The 21,652-nt window shown below is 43.3% G+C and overlaps 1 protein-coding gene across 1 annotated transcript in view; it reads right to left on the bottom strand.

The window, feature by feature from the left end:
* Positions 1–21,048, bottom strand: part of CFAP61 (cilia and flagella associated protein 61) — a 96,991-nt gene extending 75,943 nt beyond the window's left edge. The window contains exons 1-9 of the mRNA XM_034060368.1: positions 20,906–21,048; positions 19,656–19,806; positions 17,015–17,091; positions 16,023–16,090; positions 14,820–14,946; positions 8,774–8,906; positions 6,649–6,802; positions 1,541–1,632; positions 347–525 (exon numbers count right to left, since the gene is read on the bottom strand). Of these exons, the coding sequence (XP_033916259.1) occupies positions 347–525; positions 1,541–1,632; positions 6,649–6,802; positions 8,774–8,906; positions 14,820–14,946; positions 16,023–16,090; positions 17,015–17,091; positions 19,656–19,806; positions 20,906–21,048 (1,124 nt within the window). The remainder of the gene's footprint in view (positions 1–346; positions 526–1,540; positions 1,633–6,648; positions 6,803–8,773; positions 8,907–14,819; positions 14,947–16,022; positions 16,091–17,014; positions 17,092–19,655; positions 19,807–20,905) is intronic.
* Positions 21,049–21,652: the final 604 nt, after the last annotated feature.

Genomic DNA, 21,652 nt, shown 5'->3' with positions numbered 1-21,652 from the left:
AGCAGTATGGCAACACCCAGCTCCTTCTGCAGTTAGGCAGCTTTGGCATCAATGTTTCTTCAGAGGAAGAAGTGGCCTTCTTCCAAGATTTCAACTAGCATTTTCCCAACAGAAATGAGCTCTGAACTTCCTGCCCCACAGATGTCCAACCACAGGGGGAGGCTGCAGCAGAGCTTGAGAATTTCACTACGTTATTAGTGAAAGTGAAAGAAATGGAAAAAAAAGAGGTCAGGAAAAAAACCCAACCTCCCACAGTGTGTGCTGCCACTTCCAGCTTTGTCCTAAACATGGAGCACTGAGAGCAGGTATTAAAGTGGGGAAGCAGGACCTCTTCACTCAAGCTTACCTGGTTTCATACTTCTCATCGATCCAAAACAGGCGGATACAGAAAGCATTGGAAGCTCCTCTGTACAAGGGGCGAAAAGAACCTTTTTCTTCAGCCTCAAGGAGTGTTGCTGAGCCTTTGAAATCCTTGGCATCACCTGGGAGCAGCTCAGCGTGGGGGACGGTAACGGCTCCACTGCTCTGCAGTAACAACACACAAGTGGTCATGTATAAGAGTTCATTTTGAATTAACAGCTCCTGCATTATTCCTACCTAACAGCATTCCAAGCACACCCACAGGGATGCACTTTCTCCTTGTCACATATTGACAAACACAGAAGTTCAAGGAGGTGTATTTCATGGGATATCTGTTTCCCAAACACTAGATAAAAATGGCCTTTAAGAATACATACATTGGTGCTGAGAGCAACAGATTCACAAACTAACCTACCATGATGGTCCCTCTGTAAAGCAAGAAAATATTTATCTTTCAAAAATGTTCCTGTATAAAACAGATGTGTATTGGAAATAGGTGAAAGCTGAAAACACGTGATGCTAAAGAAAATGGGATCAATGCAGAGAATACTGTGGAGATGGAAATGAACAATGGGAAGAAAACCAGAGGAGTTTTGGGACATACTGATGCAGCCATTCAGAATCTCTCAGGGTAAATTCTCTGCTGGTTTCTGTTGCTCCCCTGCATTTCATAGTAATGGTCTTCATCAGGTTGAGCTTCACTCAACAGAAGAGGCACAGAGAGAACACGCGCCCTTTAACTTCTGCAGCCCACAGGGCAATACTGGAGCTGTGCTGCTGCTTTTCAGCTCTGCCAGCTTCCCATCAACAGCAGAGTTTCAGCTCCCAATGCAGTCAGTCAAACCCTCAGGCCTTGCACTGACTCCCACCCTCCTCTTCCAGGACAGCTCTCTCCCACCTGTGAGCAGCTCACTCAGAGCTGTGCTTCCACATGCCTGCACAAACAGGCCCCCATCCTCTTCCTCCTCTCACTGCCACCCCTGTGCCGGATCATCCCATGGAAGTGGATGGGAAAACCACCCCTGTCCATCCTGATCCCACACAACAGCGGATCGAAGAGTGAGTCCATGCACAGGGCAGTGCAGGAGTGGCAATTACAAGCATTGCCTGTCCTGGCAGCCTCCACCTTTGCCTCACATTAGCTTTGAGTCATTGGCACTGCTGTGTGCAGAGGTATTACCGGCACAGCTGCATCCTCATCAGGAACATGTTCAACGTTTGGAGATGGAACAGACTCTGTCTCTTGACTTGTTTGGTTACTTTTATCTTCACCTGAGTAATGAAAATGAATGAATGCATCAGGCTTAAAAACGCAGGCTGAACCCTCAGGATCACAGCCTTGAGGAGAGTGTGCCAGGCTGCCTCTATTGGAAGGGTTATTTAATTGGTTTTCAACAAGCACACTTAAAATAGACCCTCCCACAGTTACTTGGCTAGAATTTCATTAGACTTTTTGATTTCAAGGCAAAAGAATCAGAGAATTGGTTGCAGAAGGAGAATTGAACAAGACAGAGTTTTGAAGCAACTCCTAACTCATGTATTATATGTGGTAAATTGTTACCCTATTTGAGGAGACAAGTCTGAGTGATCAGTGTATTGACTGGTATCTTAAGCCCTGAAGCTGTTCTAACTCATTTTCTGATGATCACAAGGGCAAGCAAGGGCTCTTGATTCTCAGATTAGCTCTCCTAAACCAACCCGAATTCAGAATAAATCCTAGTCAGGCCTTACTGGTGCAAGCAGGGACAAGAATCAGGTATTTAAAGTCCCTTCTCAGTTGCTAAATTTAACTAGCTCTCTAAACCCTGTTTTATTTCTATATAAGGTGGTTGCTCATTTGTCTTTGCCCTTCTCTTCCTCTAAGAGTTTCTCTCCTCTGCTGCTTTGCTCAGATGCTGGAGTAACTGCTCCAACTGCTGGAGTAACTGTCAGTCACTGCAAGCTGGGGTGTGTGCAGGACTACTCACTCACAACAACACACACTTGTTGAGCCACACCAGGAATGCTTCAGTAGCAGTGAGCACAGGCTTTGACATCAGCAGCATGAAAAAGAATAAAAGAGCTCCATGGAAAGGGACAAGCACTTGACAAAGTAACAGAAACCAGGTTTACAATTGCATCACAGGTCATCCTGCCACCCTCAGTCACATCCCAGTAGCATTCCAGTTTAGTTCATTCCAACCTGAGCAATACTGTATTTGTGGTCAAACAGGTCACTAAGGTCACATGTGAAATACATGTGAATCCTACATGTGAAATACACATGAATCCTACATGTGAAATACACATGAATCCTACATGTGAAATACACATGAATCCTACATGGTACTCCAAGTGACCACCCAAATTACTAAAGCCAAGTGTCAGCTCCTGTATTTTTAGCCCTGAACGTACCTGTACTAGTCATGCCATTCCTGGTGCTGTCACCTCCCCAGCTGCACGCTCACAGCTTGGGTTATTTAACAAGAAAGCCTGAACGTGAGTTTTAACTCATGAGCTCTGGAGGTGTGGGTATCGCTGCTGCAGCAAACACATCAGGCTGGACATGGCATGTGAGAGCTCCAGTGACACACGGAGGTCAACATTTCTGAGCCCCAGGAGGAGCAAAAAGCCTTCAGAAGACCCAGCACAACAGAATCCTTCACTCCTCTCTGAACTTTACCTTGGGAAACCCATCGAAGTGCATTCTCCCACAGGAGCATTCCTTCATACAGTAATGAGCTTAAAAAATACCTTCAAGGTTTAAAATAATTCAGCCAAAAGTATTCTGAAATATGTGTTATCTGAACATCTGTTCCTCTGTTAGCAGAGAAGAATGCAGAGGCAATGGTAGGGCAAGAAGGAACACGGGGCTTGAAACGGTGGTTTCTCAGGGGTATCACAGATGTGAGGCTGCACAGGAATGATGAGATGTGCTGTGGACTAACCCAGCCTCGTTCCCCATCACAAACAGCCCTGCAGGTGTCACAGGTAATTAATACAGGGCTCTGCTTGTGTGTAAATATTGAGATGTTGTTCCTGACTTTACACTGAAATGAAATCCCTCAATGGCTCTAGCATCCAGCACTGGCAAATGCAGCTGCAGCACTGCTTGCATGGATGTGCACACAAGTGGTGGGATGAACACAAATGTTGTTGCACTAAATGAAGTAAGGAATGTGAACAAAGGGAAAATGGAACTAATCCTGTGATTGCTGGGTTGTTAGCAGAGGTAACAGGCAGCAGGAGCAAGAAGCCAGTTCACCATTGAAGCCTGATGAAAAGCCCTTGAATCATTCTCACTGCATCATAATGTTTTGTAGCTACTAATTCGTGACACCATATAGAGTAACAACCAAATGACTGTAATTACCCCAAGGCTTAAGTGGCATATCAATACTGGGTTAAAGACAGATTCCTGTATGTGCCTGCATTACTATTCAGTATTACATTCTGAAGGGAAAAATATCACCAACCTGTGATCTTTACTTACCATGGGAAAACATAGGGGGGGTTATTTATGTGTAAACATCCAATGACCTTACCCAGGGATGCAGCCTGCACTTGGAATTCATGACAGGAAGTCCCAGCACTACTGCCCCCAGGTTTCCAGTACACATTGCTGAAACACCATTCAGTCATTCATGGAGTGCTTGTGTTATGCACTGTAAGCAAATACCAACTATGTGTGACTGACACTACAATACACTCCAAGGCCTTAGCTTCACCCTTACACTGGGAAGGCTCCACAATGCGCTCCTGGGATGCAACTCTCATATGGACTCTGCAGTTACCAAAAAAACCCCAAACAAAACCCCCCCCAAGAGCCCCCAAACAAACACCCCAACAAAAAGACCCCAACCCCAAAACCCCAACAAACCACCCCCCAGACAAGACAATGCTCTCTCCAAATGACATATTTTCACAAAACAAAAGGCAGAAGGAAGGGAACTGTGCTTATGACTTGGTTGGGGCCTTTTTTGCTGTAAACTTCTTTATTAAAAGAGTGGGATTTTTTATTTCCAAAAAGGAAAATAAGGAAAAAAAGGGAAAAAAAGAAAAAAAAGCAACATTCCTGTTTCTCCTGGAAATTGTCATGAATGAATACTGAAATAAATGCATTGCCTCTCATGAATAATGAAACACAAATCATCCCAAAGGAAAGGGCTTTTCACTCAAACTGCTCAAAAATAGGGACTCTGTTTATAGCCATTAGTCAAATGTGTACTAAGCAGTAAAAGGAAAAGCTGTTTATCAAACATCTGCCATATGAGACACATACTTTCAATGAGCCGTAACAAACTTCAGGAACTCTTCAAGCTGATGCCTCATTGAAGGGGTATCAGAAACCTGGGCAGCAACAGTCTACATTTGATTTTCTTTTCCCTCTTTCTTTTTCCTTTCCCTGAGATTCAGCTGCCGCAGCCCTTGGTTTCACATCTCTCCTTTGGGCCATAAAGGGGAGGCATAAACAACAACTTCCAATGTTTCAGGACAACAGCTTCCTGAGGGGTTGTAACTGTTCATTTATCCAAAAACATGCAAAGCTACAACAATAATTCTTATTCAGTGATAAGAGAATTAATATTCCTGAGCTGCACAGTCATGAGCTAACCCTGATTTACTACTACATTTCTAGTGGCTCTTTCTCTCTAGGAATAGTGTCAGAGCCAGGCTCTTGGCTTACGCCACTCAAGTTCCTTCTCAGGGATCTGGGACCGTCAGTGATTTGAACTCAAGCTACCTGAAAAGCCTACAAGTAATTCTCTCTCTCCAGAGCTGCCCCTGTCATTCTGAACAGAGGGATAAAATCTTGCCTGGAGGAGACACACAGGATTGCAAACGAGTAACAACTGTCAAAACTAACCTAGTACTTCAGAGGAGAGGTAGAAGAGCGATGAGCATGAGAGCTGTGAGCAGTGCTCTTTTAGAGACACCACAACCTGAACACAACACTTGTTCATGCTGTTTTCACATTCTGAACAACTCTCTTAGATTTCCTAAATGTAAAACCCTGTGTAAGAACCGTGGTGTTAAAAACTTTAACCACCCACTCATTAAAAAGCTCAGCAGCACAGAACTGGCCACAGAATATGGGCCTACAGCTTGTAGCCCTGGGACAAGGAAAGCACTCGGAAGTGTTTGAGGGTTTTCCCTGAACCAGTAACAGTCACAGAGTGGTTGTGGTTGAGGGGACCACTGGAGGTCATCTTGTCCAAGCCCTCTGCTCCAGCAGGGTCACCTAGGTCTGGCTGTGCAGGACTGTGTTCCTACTTTTCAGACCAGACTATGATGACTGATGTTTCTTCCTCCCCCAGGCTCATTTATGTCTCCACACATCTGTCACCTATTTCACAATGACACTGCTGCAGCTCCAGCAGCACAGGACCATACGGGAGGAGACAGTGGCTCCCTTCACCTCAGTGTGCAAGCTGCTTCTTTGTGGGGGAGGGAAATCCACAGGAGCAGCTGTAGGACTTCATTCTTTCCCTTTCCTGTTCCATGGCTGTCAGCTCTCAGGTGCCAGCTGGTGGCTGCTCTGGTGCTCCCTTGCTGCCTGTTTTGCCTGCTGCTTTGTGTTCAGACAGGCAGATACCTACAGCCTAACATGGGGTTTTAATTCTATTACTGATAATTAGCAGACAGCAAAATGTTGCCCTTTGCCTAAGAAGCCCTTTGACACTGACACACAAAGATGACAACTGTAAATCACGTACATGACACTTCCGTTCTGCAAAGAGGTAATATATTCATGTTACTGGTTTCTATGCTTTGCAGTAAGGAGGGTTGTAGATGTGGTGTTGTATCATGCCCAATATAAAAATAGAATAAAGAGACAGTCCCTGATCTCCAAAGTCTTGTCATCTAGAAGACTGAAAACAGTAAGCAAAGAGAGCAAAGCTGCACCACAAGTTAATAGGATGACACAAGTCAATGGGACAATGTAATAGCTACAGTTAACCAGCTGCTTAGCTACAGACATTAGAAGCACACTTCAAAACTGAGTCTTCAGTTTATAGCACAACCATACCTGATGCTTCAGCTTTCCAAAACCTGACACCCAGGTTTAGCCCATAGCTGGTACAGACCAGCTCCCCACAACCAACCACCACTTCCCAGTCAGACACCAGGGCTAGCAAAATTTCCCTCCTGAATTACAACCCACCAGGTAACCATCTCCAAAACAGACACATTAACTTGTGTTTTCTTGCCAGTAAACCTTCATCCTCCTCCAACCTTTGGCAAAACCTACTTGTAAGCTAGAACCAGATGCACCTCCAATGTATCAATGGTTTAGGACACAGATACCTTCTTGAAGGCTTGGGTCCTGTGGCACTTTGAGAATATCTTCAGGATGTGGTTTACAGAGTCCATGGAAAGGCCCCAAGTCAAAACACTCTTGCAACAAGGAAACATTCACTTGTGAACACAAGCTCATGAATCCTACTGCAGTGCCACCAGCCTGGAACACAAAAGCAACGGTACATGTGTGAAAGCTGAGCATGATTTGAGGTCAGGACAAAAATGTGAACAAAAAGCTTTCTGAAACATGAAAGTTACTGGTTGTGCACAAAGGAACTATTTCAGCAAAAGTTAAACGTTAATGGTTTTTCCCTCTAATGTCAGTGTTAGGATCTCTATATTAGATGCTACAATTGTTTTGCTAGCTATGACTTACAAGAGCATTAGGATTATAAGTATGGACTAAGTAATGACCTATTGTTTCATTAAAGCATTTGTTACAGTATATAAAAACCCTATACTTTCAGCTACATAACTCCAAAAAGGTATAATTTATATTTAACTTGAAGTGCAGATGAAGTAAAACCAGGCTTTAGTTACCTATAAAGGCCAGTTACTGCACTCGGCTTTGTAAAGAAAGCTGTGCTCAAACTGAAAAGTGTATTTTATTTTCCTGTGGGAATGATGAATACAAGAAAGCAATTCCCTAGTATAAAAGCAGGATCTAATGCAGTACATGGTGTGGGTTATTTGCAGCAGTTATAAGCACTAAATATTTTCAAGTTCTGAAAAAAAAATAAGCTAAGACCTAGTCCTTAAAGAAATGCAACAGACTTGCAGGTACCATGGTGACGAGCCCCTGCCATGGGAAAGGCCACGTCACTCTGCATGTTTGGTACTGAACATATCTGGGGTCTTCAGCAGGAAATGCACTGTGACAACGAGAACTGGTGAGCTGAAGGGCTTTGGCTTTAGGCAGATATGAGTCCAGAAGTAGGAAGCTCTTCAGTTGTTAATGCTGTGTGCAACTTTTTTGGTGAAACAGTCATATTCAGGTTTTTTCCTCTTACTACACATACTGCAGGCCCCTTTGTACACAGAATGGAGCCGCAGTGGCCGGGTTTGCAGAGCTGTTTTATCAGGCCATCAGCACTCCCATCAACATAGAAAACACAAACTTTCATTCTGCCCTCAAACAACAAGTGACTGTTCCTTTGCTTGTTTGCGTAACTGAACAAAAGCTGGGGCGCTGCAGTTGTCTGGCTGCTGTGTAATTTCAGGCCCAAGGCTCAGCGGAGGCTGATTAACCAATCCATCTACCATATGTGCAAAAAGAGCCTGCCAGCTTCATTCTCTGCAGGGAAAATTGGCAACTATCTTGGTTCGCATGGAGGTGTCTTCCCAATCTGCAGCAGCAGTGACAAGTGTAAGCCATGAGGGCCTGGAACACCTTTTCCTCTTATCATATTGAGCTATAAATGTGCAATTGAAATGTATTATTTATAAAGATAGCCATTTGTAATGTGCTGTTACACTAATGCTTTATTGTTTCCCATTTGGCTTCCAATGGCAGTGATTACATGTTACAGTTTATAAAATCATTTGCTATAGCAAGCAGACTTATGGAATTAAGCAGGTTATGTTGCCCATCAGCTCACAACACCATGCACAATTACTAACACAGGGAAATCGTAACAGGAATTTTCAGCAGGATCACTATTATCACTTCTTTCTCATTTAAATTCATTTCTGTGTTTCTGTCTTTAGTTTGGCAAAAATGTGACTGCCTGAGCCTGGAGATGGGAAAAATCTACAGCATTGTAACTGTGAAGGTAACACTGACTACTGGTTTTCACATGCAATGTTCATTTTCACTGGGAATGAAAACTGGTCATCTATAATGCAAATGTCTAAAATGGCAACATGGTTTCTTCAAGATGGTCCATTCCAGTTACTGGGAAAGAATCCACACGACTATTGGAACTGCTGCTTCATTTGCTTTAACAGGAGATACTGCTCCTAAAGACAGACATAAAACATGTGGTGGAGGGCACTGAGTGTGTGCAGATCACAAAATCTGCCTTCCAAGTGTGAGCTTGTTCTTTTTGTTCATTGAGCTGCAATGTGAGCTGTCACAGGCGACATCACTGGTGTTAGGATTAGACAAAACCAGAGCTCATGGCAGACTGACCTCACCAACAGCAGCCTGATTGTCTTCATCCTGACTTTCTATGAGGTCAGCAAGGGAATATTCACTACAGGTTTCTTTCAGGGTCTCATTCTGATGTGTCCAGAGTGCCCTGATGTCATCATGATCTTCCAGCCTGCAAAAAAAGAGATGAGGTCACATCCTAAAGCTCCACCATTAATAGGTCCTGATCCTGCTGATCAACTCCATTAGCATCTACACAGATATTACAAATACCATCCAAAGCCTCCACCCACAAATAACTTCACCCAGGACATGTCACCAGTGCACACAGAACTGGGAGCCTCAGCACCAGAGAAAAGACAGAACCACTTCAGGAAGCCAGCACAGGCCACCTGAGATCTGGATTGCCCAACAGGGATGCTTCTCTTTTCCCTAAGAAAATACAAGAGCAGCCCCATTCAAATCCCTTTGCCATCCCAGGCCAGGTGGAGCTGGCCTTTAGGCCTCATTTAAAATGATTATGCTCAGTGAGCCCAACTGTCAGTCTTTAGAGCTGGCAGAGATCTCACACAGCAACATCAGTGCAGTTTAGGAAACCAGTTCTTCAAAACATAAAGCAGAAAACAGCAATAGTGCCTTTCTGGGTGGGAGCAGCAGTGCTGAGCACCGGGTAGACCACTGTTATTACAGCCAGTGGCACAGGAGCCACCCCACAGGAACCAGCCATATGCATTTGTAAGGTCAAGTTAATGCTCCACCTCTGATGAAGATGCAAAGGAGAAAGTGTGATTGTGCTATTCCTGTGCCTCCTGGAAGTCTCCCTGCACCAGTGGGAATCTGCCACTCCACCACGCAGTCTGTCCTCCAGGCTGCTCCTGCCATTCCCAGCGAGCCCAGTGTTTGGGGTTAGGCTCAAACAGGCCCCATTCCACATGGATTTTTATCTAAATAGGCAACAAGGGCTTCTTCCCATTAACCCACTTAAAAAAGTCTTAGTTTTTAACCAGGATCAACATCAGCCCTAACAAGGAGTTCCAGTGCTTTTTACCAGTGCATGAAGGAATTCTTTAGCCTCATGTGCCGTGACCATGGCATAAAGGGCAACAGAAAACACCTTCCAGCACAGAGCTGCTTTCACTAAGATGAAAAACACTTTTATTTATCTGTCTGAAAAATACAATAAGTAAGTGGTCCAACCAACAGTTCTGCAGCTAAAAAAGTGGCGAGAAAAGCAGGGCTGTGCTGGGCTGCCCCAAGGAATATGCTACCAGACTGTAGAGTTAAGCCAATCCTTTCCTCAGGGCTGTAAGCAGACTGCTGGTGAGCACACTCTTGGCTATCTCGGTTAACCACACACATACACACACACACACCGCGAGAACGACGAGCCCCATAGGGCAGAGGAATTAAACGAAGAGTGAACAAAGCACTTCATCAAACACAGAACGTATTTGTGCTTACTGAGGGCCACCGAGCCCAGCCCGCGGGGTCCTGGGGCACAGCAGGCTGCGCCCGTCGGGTACAGAGCGCCCAGGAGTGTACCTGGGCCGGACAGCCGCCCTGCAGAGCGAGCCTGAGCTGCAGCGCCCTGCAAACGGCATCCTGCGGAGCACATCGGATGGGAACACGTGTAACACCCGTTCTAAAGCTCTCCAGACCCACTTCTCACCCGCACCGCCGCCACCGGCACCTGACAACCGAAGGAAGCGGCGCTGCTCTGCGGCCGGCGCTCCGCTGCGCTTGGCTCCGCCGCCCGCGGGTGTCTGCTGCCACCTGGCGGTCGGGCTGGGGAGCGCTGCGGGGCCGCCGCAGCCCAGCCCTGCCTGCGCTCCCGGAGCACCAGCAGGAGCCAGCGGTATTCCCGGCCGTGCGGCAGTGCTCAGCACCCCGGGAGCTGCGACCGAACCCCCACAGCATGGCCGCAGCCCTGTGTACCCCCGGTCCACCCTGCATCACCCTGCGCTGATCCGCCTGCAATGCCAACAGGAAGATACTTTCTGCATAGTTTTCCTACCTGTGGTAGAAACACGTTTCTGAAGGTAATTGGCAGGAATTGTTATTAACCCTTCCTTCGCTTGTGTTTTGCTCAGGCTCCTACTGCTCAAGTTTGTATCTGCTTCTACCTACTCGTGCCTGTAACTTGCCATCTCATTTCTGCATACACAGCAATTCAGAAAAACAAGCAAAACAGATTCTCATTCCCACTCTTTACATGTTTCCAGATTTGGAAGAAGCCTTAAAGATAACACAACTGGGCTCAAAAGATTATTTCCGGTTTTGTCAAACAGGGTCTGAGTTTCCAAGTACTGACTGATGCTAGAGAAGCCTGAAAGATGATTTAGGAGCTATCTCGATACATTCTTGCCCTGCAGAGCCAAGGCCCTGAGCATCCTCGCGGCTGTGGGGCAGGGTGGGCTGCAAGGGGGTCACAGTACCTGGCCTCACATACAGCCTTTAATCAGGGTGAACAAACCCTTTAGGATGTCCGAAATCACACAGAATTACTGCACCTGCCAGCAGCTTTATGTAACTTCAGCCTTTTTCTGAAGGGCAGGTGCCAGATTCTTCCATGGGGTTTGAAGTTAAGCAAGCCAGTAGAGATGGATACCATCACTGCCCACTAAAGCTGGAGACAGCTACCAGGGGTGACAAGTTTTCAAGCCCCACACTTCTCCATTCTTTTGTCACTGTTTAAGTGAGAATTTTCATTGTAAGTATTTTATTGCTACATTATATATGTATTATTTTATATTTCTGCTCCAAGCCCCAGGTTGGAAGGGATTTGGAGCAACCTGCTCTAGTGGAAGGTGTTCCTGTCTCTTCCCATGGCAGGGGGTTGGAACTGGATGAGCCTTAAGGTCTCTTCCAACCCAGATCAGCCTGGGATTCTGTGACTTCCAAAAGGAACAAAAAAGGAAAGAAAAGGAAAAAAAGGGAAGAAAAAAAAAGTACAAAAATGACAACACATCATCAATTACTTGTCTTCAGCATTAAATCAAAATTTTTAGCTGAAATAAAGTTCCAAGAACAATGAAACCCTGTAAAAGCATATAGTAATTCATATTCTTTCTCTCTCAAATCAAAAGAGCAGTCTTCCTCTTCTTTACAGGCAGTATCTCAAAGAGCTGCTGCAAGGTTTTCTATCATCTGAACTTCATTACTTCAACACAATTAATTAGTATAGCAAGTCTGATAATGTGTTAGAAACCTCAAACCAATCAAGTTAATTTAGGGGTAAAGGAATGAGATGCCCTAAGTGTTGTTTCCCTGGTGTAGATAATATACATACACTGCCTCCAAAGTGAACGCTCTCATTGCTCCAAGTCCCTTCCAGCATTCTGCTCCGTAAAACAGCATCAAAATGCAGATGGCAATTCTGCCAGCTCACGGGACATAGAAAGATTAACCTCATGGTAGTCAGGGGGGCTCCACATAAGCCCATTCATCTCCCTGTACACCAGAAGCTGCAGGAATACAACTACTTCTATACTTTTCTGGTTTTGATATCCTCTAATATTACCACAGTCTTTAACAAAGAAACACAAAACACAATAGCTTTTTAATATGAAAACACTACAAAATTCCTGTACGGTAAGAACAAGCACAATAAAGGCATTCCAAATTTGTTGAGCTCTCCTGTATATGGTACAAACCCAAGAATGATGGGATCTAGATGATAAATCAGCAAGAAACTTAGATATAAAAGCTCGGTGGGTTGTGTTCTGGCACAGTACAGGTTTATTTCGCGTTATAAAGGTCAGATGGAGAATAACTTCAAATTAATGGTTAAGCAAAGCATCAGTTTACAGCATCTTCCCCTCTTCCCCCATCATATAAGCAAGGGAAAAGGGAACAGAGATTACCCTAATCTCCTGTCATTGACCCAGAACGTGTTGCTAGGCAGGTGGCTGGGACAACTTCCATAGATAAGTCTCTGCAGGGCTCCACTGAACGTTACTATGGATGCCAGTGAAGTACAAAGGTGAATACAGAGGAAAAGGAAAGGCAAAGCATCTACTGCAAACAGAATTTAGCTTGCTCAGAAAATCTGATGATAGACAGCACTGAAGTATAAATTTTATATCACCAGATACTGTGCAATTTAAGAGAAAAAAACCCAGTTTCCTGGTTATTTTTCTAACAATAATAAACAAACTAAAGTAAATAGAGTTTATTATTTGTAACAAACTGCAGAAATCCCAGGCAAGATGGTATCTCTTACATGGACTATTTGTATGTCCCACATTACATTTCCAGTTATATTAAAAATATCTCTATTGATAATATCTAATAGCCATAAAAAAAAAAAAGATTATGGTTCAAACTAAATAGACAAACATAATAGTTGGGAACAAGACATACAGAAGAACTTTAAATCCTTAGGATTTAATTCACCTACTGATAACTTCTCAGGATTATGGTTCATTCACTTTCTGATCAATGGTAGACAACTCAAAAGAAAGACTCATAAGCAGCCTAAAAATTGTAGATCAGACTAGTATGCAAATAATTCTGTAGCATATTGAAACGTGCAGAGCTATAGCAGGATGGTGTGGGCAAGGTCAGGCCTCTGTCCTTTTTCTTAGAATATCCTAAAGTCAAGTGATGGGAAGTTGCAAACACTGACTGAATCTATAGGATAAAGAGCATGATCTGTGATTTGTTTTTAGGCCTATTTGGAAAAATTAAATATGTGTAAATCATCTCTGAGATAGGCTCCTGCCAGAATCCATCCTGAGATGTCCACGTGAATTAACCCATAAGCAGACAGGCATGCATTTACCAGGCAGAGATAGGCCTAATGTGGTGTTAGCACTAGTGCTATTGCTGGTCGATACAGACCCGCATGCACATCGGTATCGTACGGTACACTGTCCCAGAGATCTGCTTGTCCCTACTCTTCAGTTTCCACTACATGGACCAGAAATGGTATATAACACATAGCAACACTTACATCAGAACAAACAAGAGCAAGTCCAGAATGGATCAGAATCAAACAAAATCATTACTTTGTAAACCACTAGTCTACATGAACTATTCCCACTGCGAAGAGGAAAACGAGTGAACCAAAATGCATGGATACAAGCTATATTTCAGCCACACTACAGGGAAGCATCTACACATCAGTGACAGCATGTACGGTCCAGCAATGCACACAGACAAACAGAAAGCCCTGTTGGGTCAGGAGCTGCATTTCATGCTGGTGGCACACAAAGCTGGCACGGGCACAGGAAGCTGCCATTTGGTGCAGGCAGCAGAACTCAAATGGCAGAAATACACAAGAGTGGTAGTAGTGAACATGCAGGCAGGCATCACCAGCAAGGCTGCTAGAGAAACCTGCAGCTCTGCCTGGTGCACAGTGCAGGCAGCTGAGCAGAAAAGAGGAAATTCATTCAGAGTCTAACTTTGAAAATAACATTTATGACTTGAATCCCAAAACAAAAGCAAGGCTGTGTTAAAGGGACATGGTGTGAGCATATCAGAGTCCTTGCTCTAAACTGCATCCATTAAAACAAGGAACACAATGGAAGGAAAAAAGTGCTACCCCCTGAATTTCTTAATCTCTGTCAGCAGCAGTGAGAAAGGGGTGCATCAGTGCTGGCACATAAGGAACTGCACAACAGACAAAAGGGATTACTCTCTGTGCCTGAAAGACTAGTGGAACTAGGGATTCTCAGCTCCTACTGAATTCTTTCAGATAATAGACCTTCCTATTCAGATGTTGCTCCACTGGTCAGAATATAACATGAGGCAATTAAAAAGAAGTTGGAAGATGCTCTAAGAGACCAGGAAAGTACATGTACTCACTAAACAGCAGTGAAGGAATTCAGCAGCAGATTCACAGACTAAACATCACTGACAAAAAGTGTATTCTTTCTAAAGAGCAAACTAGTTTTACACAAAATACAATTGATCTTGTGGTGAAGTAGAATAGAACCAGCATAATCATAGAACTACTTAATTAGGTCATCAAGGAAAATTACAGCAGTTTAGCCAAGATACTGATGCTGCAAACAACAAAAAGGATTCTTCCCATTACCCCAGACAGATCTGCTCACAGAAGCAGGAGAGGAAACTGCGTTACCTTGCTTTGCGGACATACAGCTGTGGGTACTGCCGATGTCTGGGGCACACAAACAAGGTGAAGTCATTATCCACTACTGAATCTGGAGCAGTTGCCATCTTTTCAAAGACATTTTCCATGTCTGGCTCTGTGAATGACAAAACTCTGTTAGGAGCCACAGAGAAACTCCATTATGGAAGCTTCCAAATGATCAGCAAACCTGTCTGAGGAAAACAGAGATCTGAACTTAAACCCCAGATGGCATAATGCTCTTAAGTCTTTTAAGTGATGAAGCTGAAGTGACAGTAGTATAAACATGTGAAAGAATTGTTACTGGATTAATTTGTTAATTAATCCAGCATCCCAAACCTGAATAAGCTTCAAAGCAAACCAGAATTGGTAGGATCAAATCCCTACAGAAATACAGGTCTTATAACCAATCCTATATGGCGCTAGAGAATCTCTTTGTCAGGACTCATTATGCTGAAGGAAATCTGGCATTTGCTACTAGGGTGGGTTTGACAAAATCCTTTTTTCAGGTGCTGCTCCCTGTAGTTGACACACTGCTAGGGAGATTGTTTACTGTGACTTGGAACTAAGATGCCTAGAAACTGGCATATGGGAGAAGGTATCAGTTCACTTCAGGGAAAGCTCCAAGCAAAAAACTCAGTTGTTAAGAAGACATCTGGTTTATTACTCTGAATTCAGGCCTGAAACTCCACGTCAGGTGCTGCTCTCTGATTGAGATGTGCATTCTATTCTATGATTCTATACAGCAGGGGTTTAGACTGGATATAAGGAAGAAATTCTTTACTGTTAGGGTGGTGAGGCACTGGAATGGGTTGCCCAGGGAGGTTGTGAATGCTCCATCCCTGGCAGTGTTCAAGACCAGGCTGGATGAAGCCTTGGGTGCCATGGTTTAGTTTGAGGTGTCCCTGCCCATGGCAGGGGGTTGGAACTGGATGATCTTGAGGTCCTTTCCAATCCTAACTATTCTATGATTCTATGAATGGTGGTGTGAACACGCAACCACAGAAACCTCTTCCACAAGGTGTGCACTAGAGGATACTTTAAAATTGTGTTCTCTGTATGTTTAAGAAACTGCAACTGTTGTCAGTATTCTAAAAAGCCACACAAAAACCCACCCCCACAGTGCACATTAATGACCATGAGGTTTGAGATTGTTCTCATTATTTTAAGAATAAAATTGCATTCAATTCTCACCTAAATTCATTTCAGCTGGTATGAAGAGAAGTATAAACTGCAGTTCTGGTACTGTGATAAAAGCTCTCCTGGACAAATAACAGAACTGTATTAAATCTTTCATCATTATACCCATCAAACAGATACAGCAGCTAGTCTTTTAATATGCAATTTTATCTCCAGTGTCTCTGATCCTCCTTCATGAGTCCACATGGCTCAAAAATTAAAAAAATTATGGCAAATAAATTTATATAAAATTAATCTGGGCATTTTTTACTGTTTTTCTACCTTATTTCTCTCTTCATTTCCCAATCCTTAGATTTTAAACATCCTCCTTTTTATCTCTGTTCCCCAGCAGTGAAATATTAAAGATGCCAGATCTCTGCTGGCGTATCTCAGAGTTGGCATCTGGATGAGCTGCCTTGACATGACAAAGTAGCTGTAAACTCAACAGCACCAAGAGCAGTTTACTGTTTATGTAAGGAGATTCTGTGCTGTACCAGATAACCTGAGCAATGGTTATATTGGAGCACTGAGCTAACACAGCAATGTGTTGTGCTGTTTGCACAGTACAGCTTGCAGCCTTACCAGATAATCTGGAGCTAACAAACTACCAATAGATTACCTGGGAACAAGCATATTCCAGAAACATCTACAGCTTTCCAAGCCTCCTGCTCAGTCCTGTGCTTTGATATTTACAAGCAGAAATTTAAGACAAAGAGAAATCAATCTGCCTTGCAACTGCAGTAGTATTTCTATGGAAAATTACAGCAAAGACACAGCTAAACCTTAGCACCGGTGGGAAGTGCACTGGGAACTAGAACAGCTTGGTTTCCAAGCCAGCAGTGCACATTTGATTACTACAGGGTTATGTTTTATTACCTTCCAAGGCTGTTTGGAGAGATTTAATTTTGATTCTGTGCTCACATTTAGGCATTTTAAACTCCCTGCTGCTCCAGGTGATGGGAGGACAATGCACATGCTTCACTACAGAAAGTTACAGATGAACTCACCTAACAATTTCTTGGGGACATTCAGCTGCATATTCTTCTTTTGCCACACACAGATGCATGAACAACGTGTTAAGAGGCTACAAAACGAGGAATGAAAATCTAAACACCAGGCAGCTAACATTTATATGTCATCCCAAGCATTAATATGCACATTTATTTCCAGTGTATATGATCTGCACTCAAAATGAGTAATTCTACATGTAAAGATAATGTCAAAGCATGTGTGGATGAAGCTATGTAATTAAAGGACTTTTTTTTATATCATGATTTGTGCTGCTGCCATATTTTTGATTTACACTCAGGCTTACACCTTTTTGACTGCAATATACATCCATGAGATCGTATTTAACAGTACGCCAGACTAACAACATTTTAATTTAACCACAGAAATTAACAACTAACTCTTAACAATGTTTAATTTAACATTTGGCTGATAAAGACACTCTCAGTAGGTTTAAAAAAGAAAAACCAAACCCAGAAGCTCTTGTGCTTCTCATCCTACCAAAATGCTTTTTCTTTAACAGAAGTAAGAAAAATCACAAAGTCTTAAGATTACATCATTAGACACATGTAAATAGCCAGGCAGAAACAGGGCAGACTGAAAGGCACCTTTCTGTGACATGCCTGCTGTTAATCGGGAAGCATGAGCAAAGGAAACACTGTGCTGGAATGGAGGGTGCTGCTACTTCTGCTGCTGCCTCGTGCATAACCATTCAAGTGCTGAGTCAACCAAGGTCTACCTGGACATGAAATATTCCTAGCAAAAAAATACTTTAAATGGAAAACTGTATTCAGAGGTATTCTGAATAGTCGAATATGCAACTAAAATGTGATGGTGAGAGTCACCAATACATTTCACCAGCTTCAGGGCAAGTATGATTTTAACAGAGCTTGCAGTATATGGACCAGCACAAAGACACCAGGCTGTTGTAATGAATAAGCATCAGAACCCATTTCTAAAAATCAGACTTGCCCCTGTTTTTTTTTAGTGCAAAAGAAAAAGGAAGAAGGAAAAAAAAGAAAGCCTGTTTTGTTGCTGAGGTCCAAGAGGAGGCCCAGGAGGCAAGACTCGGCCTGGAACCGTTCCTGAAGAGCACTGGTAACCAGGCAATGCTGGAAAGCATCCTTACTCATCAAATGCTGCCCAAGTCAAGCCCTGACTGGAACCTCCAGGCTACATTATCATCTCTGTGCTCCACAATAAAAAATGGCAACCAGACTTTTAAGAATCTCTATTTTCAGAAGATCTCAGTTTTGTAAAGCACATCTGCATGGATGTAACCTGCAGTTAACCAGTGATACCTCAACTAGCTATAATTCAGAATAGCATTGGTTCTTTTGTCACTGCAGAAGCAAAAAACATACTGAAACTTCTGTGTGTAGAAAACAATCTCCATTCTAGAATAAGAAGAGTCCTTCTGCTTCTTGTCAGTGTTCCAAAGCACCTTTCAGTCCTGTTTACCAGCAGCAGTTCCTAATATGCTCAAGCTCCCTTTTTGTGCTTCCTCTTTGTATGCCACTGCACTCTGAGGTCAGCTGCAGCTCTGCTGCAGTTGATGCTGTCGTGCCTGTGGAGCTGATGGCATAGCACAACCCATGGGAGCAGCTGCAGCTGCACAGTGTGTGAAGTGGCTGTGCCTGCAGTGTGCCCAGACACAAAGTACTGCTCAAGTGACAAAGAAAACAGATTACAGGAAAATTACATAGGTTTGTTCTGTCTTCCCTTTGGCTGTAATAATTTTGCTTCTTTAACAGCATTTGCAAATATAATTGCTGCATTTGTCAGCTTTTCTGCAAGCTGTTGCTTCAGGTCTCCCAGAACATTAGAAAATTGATGAACAAACTGTCTAGAGGTAATTTCAGTGCTGCCAAAACCTTACTATGGCATGTGCTGCCTGGCTTTTGAGTGTTCCTGGTTAACACTGTCCATCTTATCTCAACAATCACAGGATTTCCTAGCTAGACTGAATGAGGGGCAGCATTTGAATCCTAAGCTTCTAAGTGCCTATTTCTAGTCCATATTTCCTAAGAGTAGTTCATAATCTTGACCTAGGAGCCTGTACGAAAGTTGCCACCACACAAAACAGAGCACAGCAATCTCCACACGAGCATGTCAGCATGGTCCTTCTCCCAGCATGAGTCACCACTCTTCAAGCAGGGTACACTCCCCATCCCCTATTGTTTCTCTAAAGCCATTAAATATGCATAAAATTCTGTAAAATAACAAGACCTTTTTTCCAAAAGGTGAAAAATGAGGATTCCAGTTCCCTTACAGCAAGAGGACCTTAGAGCAATGACTCTACCTCTGGGGTAAATGTTCTGTTAGATAACACCAGCGGTTTTTGCATGAAAAATACTGGTGGCAGCTATGATTCACACTGCTCTCAGTGCTAGCACAGTGCTCATGTTCTGCACATGTATGGCAAATTAAAGACTTGTCTTCCCCAACAGCCATCCTTGTAGTTATCTTCAGTTATCCTTGTGGCAAAAAGACAGGTGCTCATGGGCTTCTGAGCACCTGAGGGTTTAGTAAGGAATCTGATGACCACCTTCAGCATGAGTGCCTCGGATCTACCCAACACAGATTTTAGATGCCATTACCTTAAAAGAAAGCTCAGCTAAAATCACACAATTTACTTACAGTGCAGCTACTGCTAATGTAGTTTTCACGTAGGAATGATTCCCAATCAGACTGATCAGTGATGTTCCAATTTGGATAGTCCAGAAAGACAGCATGGGCTATAGCCACATTCTTCTCATTGCAGAGAGTCAAAGCCAGGCTTGCTCTTTCTCTGTAAAAACAATTTAATTTTGCAGAAGCTGAAGAAACTACACTGAGAAAAGTGACTATTAATTCAGCCTGTCAGAATCACAAAACTAACCATGTTCAAAAGTGCTCCCAGGATTAGGCCTCAATAAAACTTCATTACCCACATCCCAATCTGATTCCAAATCATCAATTCCAAATATTTATTTTGTGTATGCTGGCATTATAACAATTCATTACTATGATGAAATATTACATTTTTCAAGCCCTCAATTACTATGAATTTGATACACAAAATGGAAATGCTCCCGCTTTTTTGTATGTGTCTTCATTTGTCTGTCTGTCACCCAGATAGCAGGGATCTGAGACGGTTGTCATTAACCCTCAGTGACCCATCAGCATTTCACACAGCTCATCTCTGCTGTTCATCACTGCAAAGAAAGATGAAGCACAGAGGGTTCATCACTATCTCCAGTGGTGAAAATATGGTAACAGAGGACCTCCACAACCACCCATTTCTGCCATGCAAGCAGCTATGTTACAGGTGCCAAAACACAGAGAATATATTGGGTATCTTGGGCCATAAAAAGACGAGACACCTTGAAACCTATTTTATGGCAGATAGAGGCTGTCTCCCAGGTTATAACAGAGGCAAAAAATAACCAGTACCTTACATTAAGTGGTAAATGGAGGAGAAGGAAAATATTTCAACAAACACAGGAAAAGAAAAGAGAATGGTCATGGGATGTAGTGATTAAAACCCTCAGCCCCTCTACTTCTGTCACCCTCCAGAGGCAAAAGAATTCTGTTAGATGCAGCAGACAGTAGGCACTGCAATCTGATGGTTTCATCAGGTACCACTCTGAAGTATTTCTCCTGAACTTGTGTAAAAAGGAAGCCAGCCTGGAGTGACGCTGTACCACGCTGCAGCAGCGCACGAAGTTTGCACAGTCACATCTGTGTGAGGCAGAGAAGATCTGGAAGCAGATTTTCTGTCCCTTTTTTTGACTAGCATAAAAAGCCACACCATGCAAAGGCTCATAATGGTTTCTGTCATTTAACACAATTTCTTGATGTTTCCTGCAAGAAGGGCAATATAATGACCCTTAAAAACTGTTACTTACAACAGGTGCACAACATCAATTCTTCCAAAAAGGTCATCTGTAGTATTGCTGAAGAGGCCAATAATATCAGACACATCGTGTGATTCTGTTCTTCTGGCACTGATCACTCCTCTGTCTCCTCTGGAAGATGTTTCTGTAGTCATCTTGCAGGCTGCAACAAGAGAACACATTGCTGCTCTGGCAGATCCCACTACAATCCACCATGCAGTGCAGTTAAACTGATCCTTACAAAGAAGCTGAAGCAGCACAACTCAAGTGGATTCCCGTACACCTCAACATAAATCCATACTGCCTGCATAGATATAGAGCATGCCAACAGTGCACATGTAGAAATATAGCAGGCAATCATCACTCCTATTGTATGCATTGTACATGCTACACAGGAAATAGATAGCTTTAATAGGCTACAAAATGCTTTTATATTTGTTCATTTATAGGCATTTGCATGCTGTCTATCAAAACAGTGCCCATCAGTAATAATGTCAAATTTACTAGCTGTAAGTCTACAGGGTTGGGAGGATGAGCTGCAAACAATTAGGGTAAGGGCATCCTGGTGACATTAAACAGCAGTTTCATGTATTTTGTACAAAATGGCACCTTTAATTTCTGCCTTTCAGGAGGAGCTGAAAGATCTGCAGCTTTCCTGCCCACAAGACAAATGTTGTTGTGATTCCACACTCACACCATTTGCCAGGTCCACGGGATTTACTGACCTGGCAGTTTTGGAACATACAGGGGCAACAGCCC

This window comes from Melopsittacus undulatus, chromosome 3 (assembly GCF_012275295.1).
Source record: "Melopsittacus undulatus isolate bMelUnd1 chromosome 3, bMelUnd1.mat.Z, whole genome shotgun sequence".
In the NCBI taxonomy this organism is placed as follows: domain Eukaryota; kingdom Metazoa; phylum Chordata; class Aves; order Psittaciformes; family Psittaculidae; genus Melopsittacus; species Melopsittacus undulatus.
Note: the sequence above shows the minus strand (reverse complement) of the source record. Positions and strands in the feature narration are given on the sequence as shown.